This window comes from Macaca fascicularis, chromosome 11 (genome assembly GCF_037993035.2).
Source record: "Macaca fascicularis isolate 582-1 chromosome 11, T2T-MFA8v1.1".
NCBI lineage: Eukaryota > Metazoa > Chordata > Mammalia > Primates > Cercopithecidae > Macaca > Macaca fascicularis.
The window spans coordinates 87,021,671-87,044,789 of record NC_088385.1 but is presented as its reverse complement, the minus strand read 5'-3'; the positions used below and the strand labels follow the sequence as shown (position 1 = coordinate 87,044,789).

The window sequence follows — 23,119 nt, the reverse complement described above, 5'->3', positions numbered from 1 at the left end:
GCAATACCAATCTAGTTCTGGTTCTCCCTAAATATGCTGCAAAAATTGACACCTCCTTGATCTACATGAAACATTTTCCCCATCCCCTTCAACCCGGCAATTCCTTATCCTTAAATGCTCAATGAGACAATCATTGTACAATAACCTCTTTCAGAAAACACTCCTGACCATTTCAGTACACCCTTCTCCAGGGCTGAGTGAGCTGCACCTCATTTACACTCCCAAAGTCTTTATGTATGTCTTTGAGTTTATCACATTTTATTGTAAGTGGCTGCTTGCTTGTCTCTCTTCCCGTCCAATGTCTAGGTCACTTGAGGTAAACACTAGGTCCCATAAACATGATTATCATCACTATCTGTAGCTGATGGCCTGGTGACGCACAGGAACTCAATAAATATTAGGTAGTCAGCCTAACATTGGGAAAAGATCCCATTTTTTTGGTGTGTGTTGGTTTTTTGTTTGTTTGTTTGTTTGTTTTTTAATGTAAAGAAAGTACACCACTAGCATTGCTTCTTACCATTCAGGTTGAAGCCTTGGTTAGGACTAGTGAGAATTTGTCCTCCCCTACCAAGGGTCACTTGTTTGTTAAAATCATCCTCCAGAATCAGAGTTATAGACTGAAGGCAGACCAAGCCAAGATTCTGCATAAAAATCAAATTATCAATGAAAGGAATGGGAGAGAGATAGAGTCATAGAAAGAGATAGGAAGATAGAGAGTGAGATGGCAGAAGGGGAGAAAGAGAGAGGAGAGAACAAAAAAGAAAGAGAATACATATAAATTAGAATTTCTAATATATAAAAGGCTTGAGTATAAGTAATGTAATAAAGTGGTTGATACATAACCCGTTTTATGTAGCCCCATTCCTAATAAAATATAACTTTATATAGTACATTAAATATATCATGTGTATACATACATTTTACTTAGAACATTAAATTGAAGTCTTTCAGTAAAGTACCAATAGTTATGTTTTCCATGGCATGAAAAGTATCTCTCTAAATTCATTCAACTGGCATATTAGACATAAAAAGTTAGTAAAGCAAAGAACCAAGAGAATTAGACTTCTACATAGAAAGTTAATTCAGACTCTAATATATTACATAGAAAAAATAAAACTGGAAAAGAAGCAAATAAAGCAGTTCAGAATTTTTGTTGGAAATAATTATTTTCTATTAGAATAAAACTAGAAACTTAAATATTTTGGCAAAATTTTGACTACCTGCTTTAGAGAGATGAATGAAAGACCTGGATTTCTTTATTTAGAAATTATTGATGAGCTTACTATTTCAAGAAAAGATCTAAATAAATAAATATTCCAATATGTTAAGAAATTCATCATATCTGTTTAGAATGCTATGAAACCAGTTCAAAACTGTCAAAAATAATCCCTTTAAAATAGCTAGGTTGAAGTCAATAAAAAACTTAGATTCACTGTAAAATCATGCATAAAATATTCAAAAAACTGTACGTACAAACACTACTTTTTTAAAAAGAAAATGCAATTAAATATATAGTATTTAGTCTAAGGTATACTTGTTTTCACAGCTTAATATCTTTGAGATCAAGATGCGTCATATAACCAATGGTATGTCATAGAATAATCATCAATGCTTCTTTCTAATATGTAGAATAATGATGTATCTTAATAATCAACGTCATCTCAGTTTTAAAGAAAATAGCTATATCCATTCATGTTACAATTCTTAGTCTGAAATGAAGTTTAAGTAAAACTCAATGAATCCATATTCCTCTGGTCATTTTGAAATGTTCTTACCTGCTCACAGGGAGCTTTCTGTAAAGTAATAGTGAATTTATCTTTTCCAGTTCCTTTCACGAGGATGTATTGGCACATGCCAATAAAAGAATAATGTCGACCATCAAAAGTTGTAAAGTGAGAATCACCTACAACTGAGCATTGAACTACCAAAAAAACAAAGATAAAGAAAAGGAGGTGGAGATAGAGGAGGAGAAGGAGGAGGATGATATGATTAGGTTAATACTTTAAAAGCAGATCAACTTAGGGTAAATAATCATGCATCAAAACTTTGAACACCTACTGTGTTTGTTTAAAATTTACTGGTTTGACAAACTTACTAGACTAAATTATATTAACCCATTTAATTTAATGTTTATAAAATGATATTTATTCTACATACTTTTTTAGATTTTATAATATTTACACTATTTTAATAAAGTTTTACCAAAGTTGCCCACTCAATGCTATCATTTGCTCAATTTTCCATGTATCCTCTGAGTAACTGCATTTACAGATTATTATAGCGCCTGGTATATATGAGATGTCTTCATAAAGATCAGTGCTATCTTTCTCCCCAATTTAAAGAAATTTGAAACATTCTCTATAAAAACATTTTAAAAGATTACCTGGACAGTCATGCTCAGTGCAATTCCAAACTCCACCAACACACACACTAAAAGAAATTATAAAAATGTTAATTTATTGGCATAGAGAAACTGTATTAATGTTTGCATCAGTGTATTGATTAATATACCAAAGTATACCATGTTTATAGGTTCAGAATAATCTGACTTAAAAAACATATCTGCAAAAGTTCAATTGACTGGTAATTTTGAGCTGGCTGGCACCTAAATTATTATCTCTTGTGTGTCATATTTAAAAATCACTGACTATGATAAAGATCAACAGATATTAAAAAGAGAGAAGAGATCTCCTCTTATGTCAGACAAGTTCTACCTTCCACCCTGACAAAGGTATGAGTTTTAGAGGACAAAAGCAGAGTACCTGTAAAATGGAAACAGAATCAGCACCTGAGAACGTGGTTAGTTATCCTATTACATTTCAGCTATATACACTGACACTAAAGGGAAAAGCATCTGACAACATTTAGACCTCTGTTTCCTTTTAGGACTGTCCTGCAGGGATTTCATGTCTGCTAACAGTGTTAGTTAGCAAATTTAATATGGAATTCTAAATGTTTCTAATCACAGACCAAAAATTGGTGACCTGGAGAGTCATGTTTTACAGTATGAAACAGAGAAGCCCAGAAGCACCATCAAGTTCTAAAAGTATGTGCAAATTAGTGATTACAAATAAGAAAATGCAACAGACTCATCATGTGGATATAAGATGTTAATAGAATTACCAAGGTAAGTGATAAGAATTACATCATATAAAGAAATACAGATTTCCCTTCCCCCAAGGAGTTTAAATAAAATGCAAGTTTTGTGTTGGAATTTGGGGAAGCTAATTAGTAATGAGTATATTCCTTTAAACATCTCTCATGGTAAAGTTGTCAACTAGCAAAGTACCCAGAAATAATTGGCTGATCACATACCATTCAGTACATTCTTGTTCAATTTTTGAACCAACTGAATAAGCTAATCCATGAAAACTGCACGGGCAATTTTCCAAGGAGATGCAAGTCCCATTGTCCATTATGAGGCCTATTTGAGAAGAAATACACACCAAAATTTCAAAAGAAATAATAAAAATTGTATTTCTTGAATATAAAAATTCAACTAACTTCTGTTGAACACCTACTCGTGGTGCTGGAAATACAAATTTCTTTACTTTCAGTGGGATTACTGACAACCTGACTCTCAGGCAGTAGCTACCTTAAAGGATCTATTTCAGTAGTTTTCAATTTTCTTATCCCATGACTTGCCATCAAAAACTCAAGGTTCACCATACAGAATAAAGGAAACGAAAGAGTGTTTCCTTGCATTTGAGGGAGGAAGGGAGAGAAGGCGGGAGAAAGTACATTTTTAGTTTAGTTTCTGTTCATTCCATGATGAGAAAAATTTACACTGTCATACAGAATCATAAAGAGCTAGGTACGGCTCCTCAAATGTCCAAGACCATGGGAATGCGTTTGTTACTTCTCTCCAACAAGTAAAGGAGGTTGAACCAGAACTTAAATCAGCCATGTTACTAAGCATACTGTTTCATTCAGCTGACCTTTTTCATGGTAAGACTGTAGGAGAAAGCACTGACTTTATTTTGGTGCTTGAGTTTACATTCTGGGGCAAATGCCTTATCCTTATCCTGTTATTGACAGGTCACAAACAGCTTGAACTAGGACTTGTCTGCCATACTTTGAGTAGCACTAACTGAACAATGAACAGAGGCCAAACAGATCTGGTTCCAAGTAATCCTCACTCAGTTAATGAGAATAATGGGAAAATCACTTATCTCTGTGATTCTATTTTTTTAATCTGTAAAAATAAAAGGGTTTGAGTAAATCCTCAGCATTGTTTAGAAACAGTTACCAGTATAGCAGATTCATTCCTAATTTTAAATCCTACCTCCCTCACTTGCTAAGTTATTTTCATTTCAAATGTTAAAACTATATCAATACTAAATCTTGTGCTAGAAAAATGTAAAGGCTTTCTCTCAAACTTCCTTTCCTTTTTTAAAAAGTGAAGTCATATAAATTGTTAAATACCATTAACTATTGATAGAACAAAAGATTTCTCATGGGTAACTTCAGGACTATAGATTCCAAATTTCCTGGGAACTTTAAAAAGTAATGAGCATTTTATTAGTGAAAAGTAGCCATTCCTCCTCGTCACTTCAAGGACGAAATTCTACAAGAACAGAAAATTGCAATAGGTCTAATGTCCTGCGAGAGGACAGAAAAACGAAGATGTGATCCTTAGATCACTGGGTACTAGTTTTCATGAGTGCACACATGGTTTCTTCATGAAGCACTTACCATCTGGGCAGTAACATCCATCAAGACAATGGAGATTGCTCCCAAGACATTGCTTCTCAAATGTGCAGGTTGGTGGACAACAACTGATACAGTCCCGATGGACAAAGCTATCATCACATTTATCAGCTAAAAGGTGCAAACAGGGGAACTTAAGTCAATTTTATTAGCCTCTATTTATTTTTAAAAATTATAATTTTATTTTTTACAAAAAACTATTTGCAAAAAATAACTTTTAATTGCAAAAAAATGCATACTTGTTTCAAAAAGTATGCAAGTTCATAGATATATCAATAACAAATCTTTGCAATTCATTAGTATTTAGTAGTACAGTGAGTTTTGAGTTCTAGGGTTAACCCAAAATTGGCGAAAGTACACAACACTTGGGAAATAAAAAAACATACTGCATGCTGGAAAGTCATCTCTCCAGTCTTGAATAGGGTAGCCAGCATGAGAACAGGCTCTAGCATACTCAGTGGCTGCTCGACAATAGGTTTCATCATCATCAGTTCTAAAAAGTGAAAAGACAGAGCCAGAATCACATAGGAAATATTGACAGAAACCATACTTGAGGTCTTGATCCCTAGAAATGCTGAGTGCATAATAATCATAAATAATAATAAAAATAATAATAATAAAGAGAAAAATAACAATAATAAAGACCAATAATCTTTATCAAAGCATTTTAATACTTTTGTCACTTTTCTTTTGAGTCAAAGGAATACTATAATGAAAAAGATTTATATTTTAATTATACCATTTTCCCCATAATCCGTGTATGTATTTTTTCACTCACACACACAATATTCCAGGCCTTTTAGAATAAGTCCCATTAAAACAGATAAAATTCTATTACAACAAAAACAATAAATATGAAAGCTGTTTCCAAAAGATCATACTCTTGATTGTCCACATACTGGAATAAAACCTATGCCAATAAGCTATAGTACTCAAAAATATTTTAATGGCTCCTCAGCAGTCCTTGCAATAAGAATCTAAAGCATAGTATTCCATGGTGTATATGTGCCACATTGTCTTTATCCAGTCTATCATAGATGGGCATTTGGGTTGTTTGAAAGATTGAATAAATGGCATTTAACTTAAGACTTAAAAGAGGATTTTGAATTCTTTCAAATTTAAATTACTAAAGCTAATTATTTTTATAACACTGCCAAGACTAAATAATATTTAATTATTTTCTTATAATCACTTCAGCAGCTTCCCCCCAAAATAATTTCTTATTAGAGCTCTGAAAATTCCCAAAGCAGATTAACGAGGCGCTTATCAAGTAAGCAGATTTACACCAAGGTAGAGGGCTTGTTTTCAAGACAATCCAAACTCAAAATTGAATAGTTAAATATCTTAGAAGATAATGACCTTAAGAATGTTGCATTTTATGAGGCTTAACATTTCCAGTGTCACTATTGTAAAAGCCACCATCTCGAATTGCCTTTATCCTGTGCTACTGTAATGGGAGTCCTGCAGCTTATCTAGTCCAATTAACTGAGCTTTAGAAGGAAAAAAGGACTGAGCATATAAACTCCAGAGGCTCAGAAAATATTCTAAACCTACAAAAAAGAAAAGTCTTTTCAAAACAGTATAGGCTAAAATTGCTAAATTCCTGGAAAGACGTTACAATTATGATTTACCTTCCAATATGTGCATTCTTTCCCACATTAGTGGTGGTTTTAAAAGCTAGCAAAGGAACTGAATATTAGTTTTCCAACCCAATGCAACTATTGCTATAATACTCACTATTTGTTGTCTACGTTATTCTAGGAATCATGACAGGCACATTAATATGTGACACCTCATGAAAACACACAATAATTGGGCAAGAAAGAAATTATTATCAAGAAAGAAATTATAATTTACTAAGGGGAAAATAAAGGGTTTTTTTTTCCATTTTGAATGATAACTTTAATAAGAAAAATGGGCATTAAAGAATCTTGATTTTCACATCAATTGGCTTTGGCATGGCAAATTAAAATCATTTCCTTGCTGCTGGGTTTGGCATTCTTAGAAGCAGAAACAGGAGGGCATAATTCAAGGATTGGTAGAGTATCGTGCAAGTTTCCAAGTCAAACGTTATCTCTTCCATGGAGCCTGTGTAGGCGCTTTCTGATAAAGTTAATAGTTCTGTCCTCTGCATCCAAAGCACTTTGCATTTAGGGCACTGTGTCATTTTTAGAGACCTGTTTATCTGTCCTATTAGAATATGAGTTTTTAGGACACAGATCATGTCTAAATTTTTTCTGTTTCTCCAAGGGGTGGAAAAATACTCAGCTCAGAATAGATGCTCAAAAGATGTGTGTTGAATTGAATTCAATACACTATCATAACCGAAGCAGGAAATTAATCTGTGTTCAACCAATTCACGTTTTCATTCTCATGGTATGGGACCCTCAGGATGCAGTCCCCTAATACAGGAAATGAAGAGAATCATTCATTTCCTACAGAATGGAAGAAGGAATGTAAATAGGTCTGGCCCTGAATGAAATATTGAGGGGAGTGAAATGCTGGCTCTAGCAGCTTCCCACTTCCACTTTATCAGTGTCCACTTAATTATAATATCCTTCCTTTGGTATTACATGCCTGCTTTGCCCCTAAACCCAGTCTCTCTACCACAAAGGTATCTCTTAAGGTGTCAGCTGATTTCAGCCAGTACAAGTTGTTTATCTATCCTAGTATTTTTATTTTCCCTGGAGAAAGCATCAAAGTTTCAAAAGTCAAAGTCTAAAAACTATCAAAATTTCAAAAGACAAAAATGCTAATTTCTCAATGATGAAATTTCAGATGAAGTGGGTGTGGCAGAGACCGATCTTTGCCTCCAGTTTCCCCTTCTTTTTAGTATCAGAACATCCAAGTTTTGGCCAGGTAGATGGCTGCCAGCCAAAGACAACATTTTCAGCTTCTCTTGCACCTAGGTGTGGCCATGTATCCAAGTTCTGGCCACAAGGTTAAAAGTGGAAGCATGCATGAAACTTCCAGATCAAAAGATGCCAGTCCTTTTGGGTTTTTTTCCTCCCTTTTTAAGAGCTAAAATGTGGACATGATAGTGGTGATGCAGTTTGGGCCATGAAATTGAAAATAATACCCTTGACAAAAGGAAAAATGTAGCAACAAGATCACTCAGTCACTGGAAAACTCATGGAGCAGAGCCACAATGCCAATCCAAGACCACTAACCAGCATGGATTTGTATATAAGAGAAATATAAACATTCTATTTAATTTAAGTCACAGTCATTTTAGCTGTTGAAGCAGCTAAACAATATCCCGAACTAAAAAATGAAGAATGACTTTCCTGGACCTACAAAACAATATTTTATCTCAGACTACTTGACAAATGGGTGCTAAAGATATTAAAGATAAGGCAATTGAAAAGATGATTGGAGAATAGTCTGAGACTGAGACACTGTGGAATAAGAACAATTTTTAATTCCATATATATGGCTAAATAAGGACTATGGCCTACCTACAGGCATCCTTAAAAAAGAGAGGAAAAAAAAGAGCTATAGCACGTAGCTCTTAAATTAAAAATGAAACCAAATAGGGAACAGAGTTTTTAAAAATATATACTAAGGTCATTAGCCAATATTTTAGGCAGAGTGGGGGCTCTTTCAAGGCTCCTGCATTAGTTCAGGAATCCTTGAAATTGAGAGACTACACATATAAGTCTAGGTATAACTGCACTCTATTCAAAAGTAAGAGATGTCACAAATAAGCTTAGTTTAGTATCTGGGAAATATTATATTTATTATTTTTGTAATAATTTCAATTTAATTAAAGAGTAGTAGTTATAAATAACACAATTTCATACTACCTCAACATTTCCTCTTTGTTCTCACCTTTTATAAACCTCTTAAAGAGCTACTCAAGATGTCATTTAAATGGTTTTACTAAACTAAAAACTAGTCTGGTTCTGTATTTTAAAAGTTTCTATGTATCACTTATACTTCTTGGGGTTCATAAAATATACAGACATATTAAAAAATGTCTTTTTTTTTTCTTTTTTTTTTTTTTTTTTTGTTGAGACAGAGTCTGCTCTGTTACCCAGGCTGGAGTGCAGTGGCATGATCTCAGCTCACTGCAAGCTCCACCTCCCGGGTTCACGCCATTCTCCTGCCTCAGCTTCCCCAGTAGCTGAGACTACAGGCCCCGCCACCATGCCCGGCTAATTTTCTCTATTTTTAGTAGAGACGGGCTTTCACCGTGTTAGCCAGGATGGTCTCGATCTCCTGATCTCGTGATCCACCCGCCTCGGCCTCCCAAAGTGCTGGGATTACAGGCGTGGGCCACTGCACCCGGCCGACATATTAAAATTTCTTTAGATACTCTTGAATGTTCAAGATGAGTAATCACATATACTTGTAATGTTTTGAAAGAAAAATAATTTTTAAAAACTTTAATTGTGGATAATTTATGGTAGGTTCTACATTGAACTATCATCCATGAACACAGTATGATGAGTCTCATTAAATCTGTTGCTTGTGTGACCACCTATCCTAGATGTTCGTAACCTGAGACAGAATGCAGGAATCTGTGACCTTAGGTAGAAAAAATATTACATGCTTATTTCCACTAATCTCCAATGGAAACTTAGTGTTTCCTTCAATTATGCCTATAGGTAACACATCACAATGTTCTTAGCAATATCTGTGACTTTGTCACCATGTGTCTCATATGTCCTTTTTTCATATTTTTTTATTTTCATTTTCCATTGTTGCAGACTCACAAAGCACTGTTTACGCTAATCACTATGTCAAACTGCAGTAGTTAAATCTGTGTTAAAAGCATATATATCAGAAACTCTTTTTTTTATTATTTTGATAACTACTTTATTAGAATTAGTTTTCTTTGGTACCTTATGTGTTTTATTTTGTGCATTTCAAACACCGTTTTTAAAAAGGATCTATAAATTTCTCTAGACTCCCAAAAGGGATTCATGGCATAAAAATTCTTAAGAGCCACTGTATTTTGTTCATGCTGGTTATGTAAAACATTTAGAACTACCATCCATATATAATCTAGCAATCCACTAAGGAGTATATATCCCCCCAAAAACGAAATCAACATATGGAAGAGATATTTGCACTCCTGTGTTCATTGTAGAAGTATTCACAATAGACAAAATATGGAATCAACCTGTGTCCATCAGAGGATGAATGGATAAAGACATTGTGGTATATATATATACACAATGGAATATTATTCAGCCATAAAAAAGAAGGAAATTCTGTAATTTGCAATAACATGGATGAAACTGGGGGTCATTATGTTAAGTGAAATAAGCCAAACAGAAAGACAAATATCACTCATATGTGGGAACTAAAACAGTGAATCTCATGAAGATAGAGTGTAGATTGGTGGTTACCAGAGTCCAGGAAGGGTTGGAGAGAGGTGGGGGATGAAAAGAGATTAGTTATGGGTACGATGTGCATGAGGAAGAAATAAGACCTGGTGTTGGATAGATAAGTGGGGGGGGCTATAGTTAACATAAATCAATTGTATATTTCAAAATAGCAAGAAGATAATAATTTGAATGTTCCTAGCATAAAGAAAACTATTTAAGGTGACAGATACTCAATTCCCTTTATTTGATTACATGAATGTATTAAATTATCACATGTACCCTGAAAGTATGTACATTTACTATGTATCAATAAAAAAAAATTAGACTGTGACTGTTATATAGCAAACTTTTAATAGCTGTTTGTAGTTTATGTTTTACATTTCCCATAATATTTTGTGATCAGTTGAAATGGTTAAGTACCAGAAGTGGCTGTGGGTCGTCTTTTTGCATAAAGAAAATTTTATTACAACTACAAATCATTTTGCTTACTTGCAAAGATCATTAACACAGCTGGCAATATATAAATACGGATCAATATACTCATGGCAGCTCAGAAAAGGAAACTGCAACAGTATCTGACACTTGAAGAAGATTGCCTGTGCAAAAAAAGATGCCAGTCACTAGAATATATTTCATGGTATGCGTATAGTCTTCTACTATTTTTACACATCTATTTGCAAAATTTTCAATTCTCACAAGGAAAAAGATGGTAACTCATACATTTTAACCAACATTTTTCTAACTACATTATTTTCATGAGTACTGCATTTATGAAATTCACTACATTCACTATTTCTAAAATTGAAGTGATTTCCTATTACATTTCCTTGATATAATATTTTCAAATTACATTGTTTACACTAAAATGCCTAACTAATTATACAAATAAGATATACATGTATTCTGTCTGACATGCCCACATTTCTCACATCAAATTTACCTCAAATGCTGGCATTCCACTGGAGCACGGATTTGGAAAATCTGAGGGTGTGCGTACACATTTGGTGTCATCTGGAGTTTGCACCGACCAACTATTTGCAAACATAGCGATGTCTTCTGTATAGTCCTCTATTTCACACAAGCACACACACACACACAAACAGGTGTGATCATATCATTTTCCACAAACATAGACATGGTTCTTCAACACAAACTTCCTGGTCAAAACATTAAACTCAGTAACCTTATAATTACCAATGTGATATTAGATATTAATATCTAAACCTTTATTACTTTAACATAATAAAAACAAATTGAAAAAAATGTGGGTACCAAATAAAAGTTGGTTCCATTGGAAAGAAAAAGGAAACTGCATTCAAACAACATAGGGAAGGACTGAAGGTGAGTGAGTACAGTGTACACACTGGTGAAGCGTTAATCGCCAGTGTTCAATCAGTACTGTTGAAAGGAGAAAAAATATGTGTAAAATGAAAAAACATAAATAATAGTGCAAGAATTATCAGACAGCTCTCTCATTATATTTAATATTAGTAAGAACCTTATTAAAATTGCAGTTATATTTGGTGGGGAGGGTCCGCACAAAAAAAGTTGTCAAATTCTTTGGGACATTTCAGAGGACAGTCACATAGACAATGAAAGACTAGAAAACACATCAATAGAAGAGAAGACTACGAAGCGTATCTATGTCATCTAAATATGATGAACAGTGTTTTGAAACATGTTCAGGAAAGACATCCCTATTGAGAATATGGAAGCTAATCCAGCATTCATCTCAGGCAAGATTCAGGAGTTAATGTGTGGGCAACAATGAACAACAAACAGATATTTGGTAGTGAGTGCTCTGACTCCGTAACAGAGTGCTCTCTGTTCTAAATCAAGTTTTTAAGTTGTCTCTCTACCTGAGTAGTTCAGGGAATGATGCAAAAATTAATCCTTCCCCTTCTCCATTCAGACAAAGGCTAAATCTCAAACCTCAAAGACTCGGCAAAACCAAACAAGATGACATCTCAAAGTCCCATGTAAGACAGACTTCAGATTTGAGGTTGGAGTTCTCCACCACCTAGATTGGCATGGTCACAAGTCAACAACTGATGACAATCTATTGCACCACTAGAGTCAGAAATCTCAAGCCAAATGTTTGCCACTCTCTCTGAATAGCTTCAAAGTAGAAAAATAATGTGTTACCAAACACTGGGAAGATGAGGGACTTTAATATATGTAAGAATGCTTTGCTCTCTTGGTGTAAAATCTTAAACTTTACCATAGCCTAGCAGACTTTGCATGAGCTGGACCCTGTTCTCCCCTTACTCCCACCCCGCTCTGCTCTTCCTGTATCTTCTGCACCTTTTCTTGCTCAACCTACTCCAGTCATATTGACTTTGTGCTGTTCTTCAAACACTCAAACTCATTCCCACCTCAGAACACTTGCTGTTGTTCTTCCTCCTTCAAAACCACTCTTTCCTAAAATCTTCTCACTGTTGCCTCCCTTACTTGATGTAGGCCTCTGTTTAATGTACTCTTTTCTCTGCCATGTGATCTAGACTAGCACCAATCACACACTTGCTCCATCATTCTTTACCTTCTTTCTCTACTTTTATTCTTTCATGGCTGCTATTGCTCACAAAAATTATATTTAGCTCTGTTTATCTTATTTTCCATTACAATACATACTACATGAAGGAAGAGAGCTTGTCTCAGCTGTTCTATTGTTGTATCCCTAGAGTAGTATCTGGCATATAGTAGGTACTCAAAATATATTTGCTAAATAAGTGAATGAATACATATAGGGGAATTTGTGAAATTTATTAAAGAGATTATTAGAATCCTAGGGCTTTTGGGCTTGGTGCAGTGACTCACGCCTGTAATCCCAGCACTCTGGAAGGTTGAGGTGGGTGGATCACAGGAGGGAGGCCAGGAGTGCGAGACCGGCCTGGCCAACGTGGCGAAACCCCATCTCTAATAAGAATACAAAAACTAGCCGGACATGGTGGTGCACGCCTATAGTCCCAGCTACTCAGGAGGCTGAGGCACAAGACTTGCTTGAACCCAGGAGGAGGAGATTACAGTGAGCCAAGATTGTGCCACTGCACTCCAGCCTGGGTGACAGAGCAAGACCCTGTCAAAAAAAAGAAGAAGAAGAAGAAGAAGAAGAAGAAGAAGAAGAAGAAGAAGGAGAAGGAGAAGGAGAAGGAGAAGGAGAAGGAGAAGGAGAAGGAGAAGGAGAAGGAGGAGAAGGAGAAGGAGAAGGAGAAGGAGAAGGAGAAGAAAGAAAAAAAGAAAAACAAACACAAAAAGAATCCAAGGGCTTTCTAATTTGTCTGGCCTGCTGCTTTGTCTCTGATATCACTGAAATGTTGCACACTGAGGAAAGTATGGGCCTGCTATAATATACTTTTTAAAAATGGAAAAACTGATGTCCTTTTTAAGTACACTTATAGTTACATTTCCTTTCAAAACATTTTTTAGAGGTCTGAAGACACAAAAATATTTTCTAAAAACCCACTTATTTCAATGCTTACATACGAATTTTAATGTTTCTAAACAACCTGGCCAATCCCTTAGAGTTCACTTTAATTGCAGCTTTTGAACCACGTATTTAGCTATTTTATATTGCATCAAGGGTCCTAAAAGTTGTTTATCAGGAGATTTTTAAATCCATATCTAATGGTGGTGCGGGAGCCTGCTAAACTAAAATTAAAATACTTTGTATAAAATATGCTCTAAGTAGAGTAATTTATTGTCCATATTGGGACATTTCTGAGAGAGAAAGGGAGGCATTATTAATTATTATGCTGGGAAAAAAAAAAAGAAAGTAGACCAGGACTTCTACATTGTCGCATAGCTAGATGTAGACATGAATTATGGAAACAGAATTCTCAACTAGACAACAAATTATATTTCTTCCTATGTGTACAGAAATTCTGACAAGTCTAATTTCTTTGTGAAGTCATCCCTGAAGGATGAGTTGGAATGCAGAGAGAAATGCAATTTTAATCACCATTAAGAAACTATGCATTCAGTGGCATTCAATCAAACTCACTTTCTCTAAAGACTTCTAATCAGCAAAATACAGGTTGAGTTTCAAGAGAATATCAGGCTTCTTAAAGCTAAAGGTAATACTGCTTATCTGTAGCTATTTTCTTGCATTATTATACTATGGGAGGAAATAGAAAGGCAGTTTCTTGTCAAAGTTTTTGTAAGTCAGGTTTTTAAAAAAATTACTCTGCCTTATACTGTGAAGTAAATAACATTGTGAAGTAGCTGAAATATTTCCTTAGGTCTTTCCCATATACTTTCCGGAATCCTTCTTGCCTTCTGCCAGTTTAGCCATAATTCAGTTCAATTGCCTACTGCCAGTCTTCCTCCACTTCTAATCCACTGACACCCTTGGGCATGCTGGCCCAGTTGGCTCACTGTGAACAACTATTTTATGTTCCAGGTTATCTGGAATGTATAAGTCTGTCTGGCCCTTAACTCAAATCTAAGTCTTCCTGCCTCTAACAAGAGCAGATGTTATTTTCTATCCTGACCTCCATACCATGTTCCCTGGGCATCCCAGGAGGAGTTGCCCAAAGCAGCAGTCTTTCCCTTTTTTTTTTTTTTTCGAGACAGTCTTGCTCTGTGTCCAGGCTGGAGTACGGTGGCATGATGATCTCTGCTCACTGCAGTCTCTACCTCCCATGTTCAAGCAATTCTCCTGCCTCAGCCTCCCGAGTAGCTGGGATTACAGGTGTCTGCCACCACGCCCCCAGCTAATTTTTGTATTTTTAGTAGAGACAGGGTTTCACCATGTTGGTTGGGCTGATCTTGAACTCCTGACCTCAGGTGATCCACCTGCCTCAGCCTTCCAAAGTGCTGAGATTACAGGTGTGAGCCACCACACCCGGCCTACCCCAAAGCAGTCTTTTCTAACTCTAACACAGAGAACTGGACTAAGTTTTTTTTTTTTTTTTTTTCATGAAGCTTTGATACAGAAGAAAAAGAAATCAGCAATTACCATCTGACTCATTCTGCCTGCATCCAAAACCCTACTTCCTAATACAGTCTCAAGATTCCAAATTTGTGACCCCTCTCATTGCAAATGCCAACTGGGTGCAAAACACCATTTCAAGATGATCCCAGTACTATACATTTGTATTGTGCTCAGAGATTTTTAAACACTTTCATTTACATTTTCTCGTTCAATATTTACTGGCTGGGAAGCTCCCAGAGTCATTATCATTATCTCTATTTTACATATGAGGAAATTGACTTTTTGGAGCCCTGCTCTCCACTCTAGCTACTAGTAAACTAATCCTGATGATGTATTATCTTGAGCAAAACATTTGCATTTTAATAAAGGCTTCTCAAAGCAATGTAGAGACATTTTCAAACGTTTTTATTTCAGCCCCATTATAGGCTTATGAAGAAATACTTGGAGATGACTATAAATTAAATTAAATGTATTGAGTATTACCTATGTGCCAGGTACTGTACTAAGTGTTTTACAACAATTGTCTCATTTAATCCTTGCGACCCTTATGAAGTATATGCTCTTACTATTTTGTTAAACTTATAAAGTTTAATAAGTGATAAAGCTGAATTTGAATCATGCAGTCTGACTCCAAAGCCCACACTCTATGTAGTCCTTTCACCATCCTTTAAAACACAACATAGGGGCAAATCATCTCTATTAATTTTATAATATAAAACAGAAGTATTACATAGCACTTTACAGCTTCAGTGGCAATTACTCAAGAACTTATCTAAGCATAGGATTGGGAGCCTGTCAGGTCTGTAATCCAACCCTGACAGTATCAGTTACAAGCTATGTTACATTGGACACATCACCTTGTGTTCTCATCATAAAATTAAGAAAATAATACTGGCTGGGCGCAATGGTGCACCTGTGGTCCCAGCTACTTGAAAGGCTGAGACCAGCGGATGACTTGAGCCCAGGAGTTCAAGACCAGCCTGGACAAAACAGCAAGACCGCATCTTAATGAAAAGAAATAGCAAGACCTCATCTTGAAAAGAAGAGAAGAAAAGAAAGGAGAGGAAATGAGAGGAAAGAAAAGGCTACTCACCTTATAGGATGTTCTGAGTGTTGGGAATAATATAGCTATGTGCTCAAACTAACTATTGTTATAAATATTATCGAGATATATTATTATTATTACTGATGACTCTGTGAGTTCCAAATTATTATAGCCCCATTTTACAGCTGAAGAAACTGAGCATAAAAGTGATTAAATGAGTTTCCTCAAATTACAGAACTTATAAAAGTTGAAATGAGATTCAAAGCCAAGTTCACCAGTACTAAGAACAGTATTCTTTTTTTATTGCACTTCTTTGTTTGGACCTAAGTCATGATTATGGTGTGTGATTCTCTTATTCTATTGCCATTGCACACTAGTGTCTGAATTGATACAGAACCTATTTCTTATTACTTACTTTTAGTTTCATAACTTAGATTTAATAGATGATCTAGTAGGTACATAAAACCTTTCCAAGTTACTATTCAACTTTCCTGTTCACATTTGATTATTTTTGCAAAACTATTATTTGTCAATTATTCAATTTATTCCTATCAAGAAGGGATATAAAAATAATTTTTGTCCTAACATAGACATATTTGACCCAAATGGGTTTGAATCACTAGAATATAAACTTGAAGATATGAAAGGTTTTGTTCAATGATGTATTCCAGGTTCCTAAAGCAGCAGATACAGAGGTATCCCAACCTTCTGACACAAAGCAAATGCTCTATTAAAATGTGTTATGTGAGTAAGTGCTTCCTGCTAATTTAGCAAAGGTAAACTAGTTCATGGTTTTCAAGAATTACACCAAAATATCTTCCTATTCAACCTTTGCTTAAAAGCACTAAAGCAGGCAAGTGACAGCCACAAATTGTCCCCAATCTATGACAAGTCTTCTGGGTACAAACAACTTGGTCAGGGGAAGAAGAAGGCTTTAGAAGGCACTCACGCATTTATTCTGCTTCACTTACCTTGCAGAATTATGAAATCATCAGATTGAATGTCATTGTAGTTTCCACATAGGCCACATGATTTCCCTTTATGGTCCTCAGACAGTTTGAGGTAGATCCCAGATATCCCATCCCAAGCCAATGAAAAGCCAAAGGTTGTTTTCACAAGAACGTAGTCAGCTAGTTTCTCGATGAAAACCTGTCCAATTGTCTGAGGCAATGTTAAACTTGAAAAACAGAACAAAAGCTACCTAAGAATGATGATAAAGTCTCAATTACAGATGACATACTTTTAAGCGACTGAGATATAATTAAAATAAAATGATTACTTGAAATTATTGAATAAACTGTGCAGCAAGAGCTCCAAAGCAACCATCCTCTGGAAAATCTCAACATTTTTGAAAACTTCAGTATTGAAAAAAAAACAACAAAAATGATACTGCTTTCTTATATTGATTTAGATTTTGTACTTACAATTAGATGCTTCTTTGAACCAACCAAAAACACAGCTGCTAAATACTGGCAATTTGTTAAATCTGGAAAATAACCTTGCCTATTTAGAATACTTAGAGCTTAAGTGTATTTATTATTTTTTTATCCAGAGTTTAAAGTGATCTAAAAATACTGCTCAACAATTTTGAAGTAAGGATGAACAATCGTCAAAATATATGAACATGATGCTTGAGTTCTGATTTTGTTTAATTTTATTTTAAACATGGCTATAAGGAAATACAAGTTTCTATCTTTAAAATGACGCCTCGACATGAGTCATTGTTTTCTAAAAAATATCAAAGGATGATGAATTATAACTTACATTTTTAATACTGCAAAGTACAATATTAGGGATATAATATACTTTATCATGCAGTATTGCATAGAGGTGACACTCAAAATTTTTTAATTGGATACCTTTTGGCCTGTTTAAACAAGGGTCACATAAAATATTTAAGCTCCTGATACAATGTCTAATTTTTCCATTTTTCACAAGCATATGCACATATAAAGGAAGTGGGTAATACAAGGTAACTGAAGAGAACTAAACAATTGAATATTTGAAAGCACCTAGAATACTTTTGAAAGAACACAATTATCCTTTCATCCATCAGTACTGTCAAAAAGAGTAAGTACTAATAATTGAAGAAATTGGAAAAAACTCATTTCTATTAAGATAGTCATGTCAGCCGGGCTCGGTGGCTCATGCCTGTAATCCCAGCACTTTGGGAGGCCAAGGTGGGTGGATCACAAGGTCAGGAGTTCAAGACCAGCCTGGCCAACATAGTGAAATCGAGTATCTACTTAAAAAAAAAAAAAAAAATAGCTGGGCGTGGTGGCGCGTGTCTGTAGTCCCAGGTACTTGGGAGGCTGAGGCAGGAGAATCACTTGAACCTGGGAGGCAGAGGTTGTGGTAAGCTGAAATCACGTCACTGCACTCCAGCCTGGGCAATGGAATGAGACTCCATTTCAAAAATAAAAATAAAAATATTTTTTAAAAAGGTAGCCGTGTCAAACAAAAAATATATACCATAATGTAAATAATATGGGTAGTTAATAGGTATATTCATATGTTTCTCTCAAAAATTGCAAATTAGTGAGTTCCTTTCCAGGAAGAGCATGGTTTAATGGACCAAAAACTACAAAATTAAGCATACTAATTAACAAAGGGATAATCCCCAAAGAAACAATTCAAAATATCTGTAGCCATTTGCACAAAAAATTTGTTTACAGATACTTATTTACAGAAAATTATTTACAAAAATAGAAAAATAACTAAAAGTTTAAATTGGAGAATAGATAAAAGAGACTCTACTGCCATAATACATTCTTATTAAAAATTATAAATATGAGGAATTCATAGTAAAAGTCAATATGAAATAACATTAAAGAAATACCACTTCTTTTAAGTTTGTAAGTTTATAAAAACTATACTTAAAAGAAGTGAATCATGTTTATAAATATATTTCTGAGTAATGGAATGCTAATCTTATGGAAGTATAGTTGTACTATTATGCGTACTTTTTTGTTTGGTCATTTGTCACTTGGTCATTTGGTCTCTTTAACAGTAAATTTAGTTAAATATTCCGTTTTTGAAAATAAAGGTGGATAACTGTGATTATCCTGAAGTTTATAACATAGAAGGATGCTAGTGGAGACAGGAGATAATCGTTTAAACTAGACAATATCCAATAGGTCAAAGAAAAACATGCAACCTAGGCAGGAAATATTAAAATGTAAACCTAAATGAATGCAGAACTGAATGCTGAAAAGTATTGAGGGATTCATTTGTACTGAAACTCCTTATTTCACAGGTGAGAGAACTGAAATCCAGAGAAGTAAAGCTTCATGCACAGAGCCACATATTTGATTTTATTATGGCAAATATTTCTGTAGCATTTGCTATGAGTTAGGCCCCAAGCCAGGAACAGCATTTGTATAAGCAATATTGCTGAATAATAATAAGATCACCCTTTTTCCATCACACAATCTGAAATCCTCATAGAAATGCTTTCTCTGAGTTAAAATTAAATATTATGTCCCTGCTTTAATAAAGAATATTCTTGAAAATCAATCTGAATGGCAAGTCTGTTTTACAAAACATAACAAATTTTTAAATGTTCATTGTATTACCCAAGATTCCATATAGAGAATACTAAATGGCTATTTAAATTCAGCTCTAGGAAATACATGGGTAACTGTATTATCTTCTTACTCAAATGCCTAAACTTTCTTTTATGAGAAAATGAGAAGTACAGAACCCAGCTGACCAAGAAAATAAGCCTCAGACAGGGGGAGAAGCTGCTCTGGGTTGTCTGGCTGTTTCAAGGCTCCCCTGGTGCTCTCTCCACTGCCCTTTCTGCTACCACCTGCTGCCTTTTGAGGAATCTAAACCCAAAAAAAGCAACACGGGTTGATAAAGTCATTGTGCTGGAAAGTATTCCTATGGCTCAAACACTTGTTAGTGAATTCTGAATGATGAATGGAATTGTTCCAGCCTACAATTTACTTGTTCTGGCATAATCCAGCCAGGAAATATTAAAAATTGAGTATCTCTATAATTATTTAGATTGGAAGGTAGATTATTCCACAGTATTTCTAGGTTAAAACGTAAAAAAACCTTTTGCCAAATATGGAAACATCCCTGCCCCCAAATTCTCATGTCATGTTCTTGGCAGATAGGAAACCGGAAGTGGGCTTCTCTCTGGTCTATTCGAGGCCAGGCAGTTGTTGGCTCTCAGTCTGTCAGAACTTCCATGGAAAATCTCAGGTGATACCCAAACCCCATTCACACAAACTTGGAAAGAACTTCCAGAATCCTTTCCAAATAAAAGAAAATAGATTTTTAACTTTCTGCTTTAAAGAAAGAAGAAAATATTTAAGAAAGAAGGCAAAAAGAATCAAGAGTTGAACTCTTAAGATAATCTCTTGAATCTCTCAGACAAAAAAAAAAAAACAGACTCTCATCTCCACCCATGTCAACATATTATATTTATATTCTGCACACAGCATTAGGAAGGGTAAACTTACTGTACTACTGACTATGTGGTTGGCCTCAGAGCCTTCTGAAGTTTTGATGTCTGTATGTTATACCTTTAAGAGTATTGTTGAAGAAATTCTCTCTTCCTACTCTCCACAGTTCACTTCCAGCATGCGATGTTTGGAAATTCTATTAATTTGTGGTGTTATTGACATTTCACTGTTTCCCACATCCTACCTGATTCCATTCTTTTTTATTTCATGACCATAAATTCGAATTTCCTCTTGGTTTGAAAAGAACAAGCTGATTGACCGATAACAAGAATACACCGAACCAAGACATTTAGGGCTGTTATGAACCTTAAAGGGAGAAAAACAAAAAGAAAGCATAGGAACAAATAACAAATTTGAGTTACTAAAACCACAACGTATGTTTACAATCATATAGCTTCATTAGTCCCATGACACTTTATAACGCTATAACTACATTTGGGATTTCTGAGAGAAAAGAAATATTTACCTCAGAAATTGGGCAACAAAATTAACTTCCTAAAATACAAATTAATCAGCATATTTTTAGAACCATTTGAATCTTCACATGTTGGCTGTTAATATTCTCAAGGTACATGGTATGCTTTGGGAGAAATTAGTTCTGATAGTAAAACTGTAGAGCACCACAAAGAAGCACGTTTGTCATTTTTATGTCCATATTTTTTACCAGTTAGAGAATCATAAAACAGAGCTTCGAATGGAGCGCTACACAAAGCAATATTTAAAGGTTGAAAAGTGACCATGAACTCACTAAAAATAAATTGATTTTATTTTTATGTATTGCCAGACACGTTAGGGAAGAGAGAGATTATTTTTCAAAATATTAACGGGAAAATTAGTTTAAAAAAAAAAGAATGCAAGGAAGAAAAGAGAAGAGGAAGCTTAGATTCTTTCACCCTATACCAAAATTAATTTCAAAAGGTCCAAAAAGTAAAGTATAAATGTCTAAACCATGACATAACTGAAAGAAAACAGAGATTACAACTATAGAGGTGGAAAAGAACTTTCTAAGCCTAAAAGTGATTTTAAAAATTATCAATAGTATAGGGGTTTTTTGTTTGGTTTGGTTTTGGGGTTTGTTTGTTTGAGATAGTCTCTCTCTGTCACCCAGGCTGGAGTGCAGTGGTGTGATCTCAGCTCCCTGCAACCTCTGCCTCCTGGTTTCAAATGATTCTCATGCCTCAGCCTCCCGAGTAGCTGGGGCTATAGGCGTGTACCACCAAACCGGCTAACTTTTATATTTTTTTGGTGGAGATGGGGTTTCACTATGTTAGCCAGCCAGGCTGGTCTCAAACCCCTGACCTCAAGTGATCCACCCACCTCGGCCTCTCCCAAAGTGCTGGGATTACAGGTGTCAGTCACCGTGCCCAGCCTCAATAATATAGTTTTAATATTGTAGTAATTTAATGCATATTAGTTTTATGCTTAATCAGCAAATTGTATTGATCATTTATTATGTACCAGGCACTGTTCTAGGTTCTGGGGATAGATCAGTCAACAAAGCAGACAAAATATCTGCCTCATGAAACTTGTATTCTATTAGAGGAAAACAGCTAACAGAAAATATAGCTATGTGAAACTAAAATATATACTATGTTAGATGACATTAAGGAGAAATATTAAGCAGGGAAAGGGGATACGCTATGTATGTGTCAAGGTCTGGGGGCAATTTCGGAGTGAGTGACCAAGGAAGGCCTTGCTGAAAAGATGAAATTCTAGTAAAGATGGAGTATGAGAGAGAGCAAGCCATATGGGATATCTGGAATACCATTCTAGGCAAAGGAAATAGCAAGTACAAAAGCCTGAGGTAAGAGTAGGCCTAAAATGTTCTCAGGATCCAGGAATCCAGCCACATGACCCCAGACTAGATATAGGAGGATTCTTCTTTCAGGAAACAAAATGGAAAAAAAGACATATAGTTACTAATATCTGGGGGCTTATCTAATGAAACAAGAAGATCCTTGCTCACTCTCACACTAGTTCAACAAGCCCCCATGTATATATCCAGAGTTTCCAATTCATTTTTAGAGCCTTATTCTCAAATGTGAACAAATATTCGTGAATCATTAGTCATTTGATGAAAGTCTGTGACATGAAAGACATCAAATAAACAAAAGAAAGGGAATCAAAGAAATAAAAAACAATTTAGAAAAATCCAAAAACTTTAAAAATACATAGTTGACATCTTCTGAGAGAAAAATGATATATGCCATCCTTGAACTGAGAATAAAATGTTGCTAAAAACGAAATTCAAAGAATAAAAACAATTGAATACTGACAATATAAAAGGAGAAATGTATAACTGAAGTAGAAAGGTGGGAAAATAAACATCTCAGAATTGGACAGAAATACCCCAAAATGTAGAACAGAAAAGGAAAAAGGTGGAAAATAGGCAAGAATCAATGATAAAATTAAGGGATCACTCCACCCCACAGCTCCAATATATGAGCTCCAATATAAAATCCTATCAAGTGCCCAGCACAAAAAAAAAAAAAAAAAAAAAAAAAAAGGGAAAAGAAATTCACATATTTACAAAATATCAGAACTCTGGGAATTAAAAGAGGTAAAAATTTCTGGAGGTTGGGTAAGGTTATATGCAAAATGATCAGAAATCAGAGTGAAT

At 35.0% G+C, this 23,119-nt stretch overlaps 1 protein-coding gene across 1 annotated transcript in view; it reads right to left on the bottom strand.

Annotated features, from left to right (window-relative positions):
- The window catches only part of OTOGL (otogelin like), a 170,794-nt gene that overhangs the window by 130,064 nt on the left and 17,611 nt on the right, over nt 1-23,119 (bottom strand). The window contains exons 7-16 of the mRNA XM_005571630.5: nt 20,684-20,805; nt 16,996-17,201; nt 10,987-11,114; nt 10,536-10,642; nt 5,097-5,203; nt 4,696-4,821; nt 3,316-3,424; nt 2,384-2,430; nt 1,776-1,921; nt 518-641 (exon numbers count right to left, since the gene is read on the bottom strand). Of these exons, the coding sequence (XP_005571687.3) occupies nt 518-641; nt 1,776-1,921; nt 2,384-2,430; nt 3,316-3,424; nt 4,696-4,821; nt 5,097-5,203; nt 10,536-10,642; nt 10,987-11,114; nt 16,996-17,201; nt 20,684-20,805 (1,222 nt within the window). The remainder of the gene's footprint in view (nt 1-517; nt 642-1,775; nt 1,922-2,383; nt 2,431-3,315; nt 3,425-4,695; nt 4,822-5,096; nt 5,204-10,535; nt 10,643-10,986; nt 11,115-16,995; nt 17,202-20,683; nt 20,806-23,119) is intronic.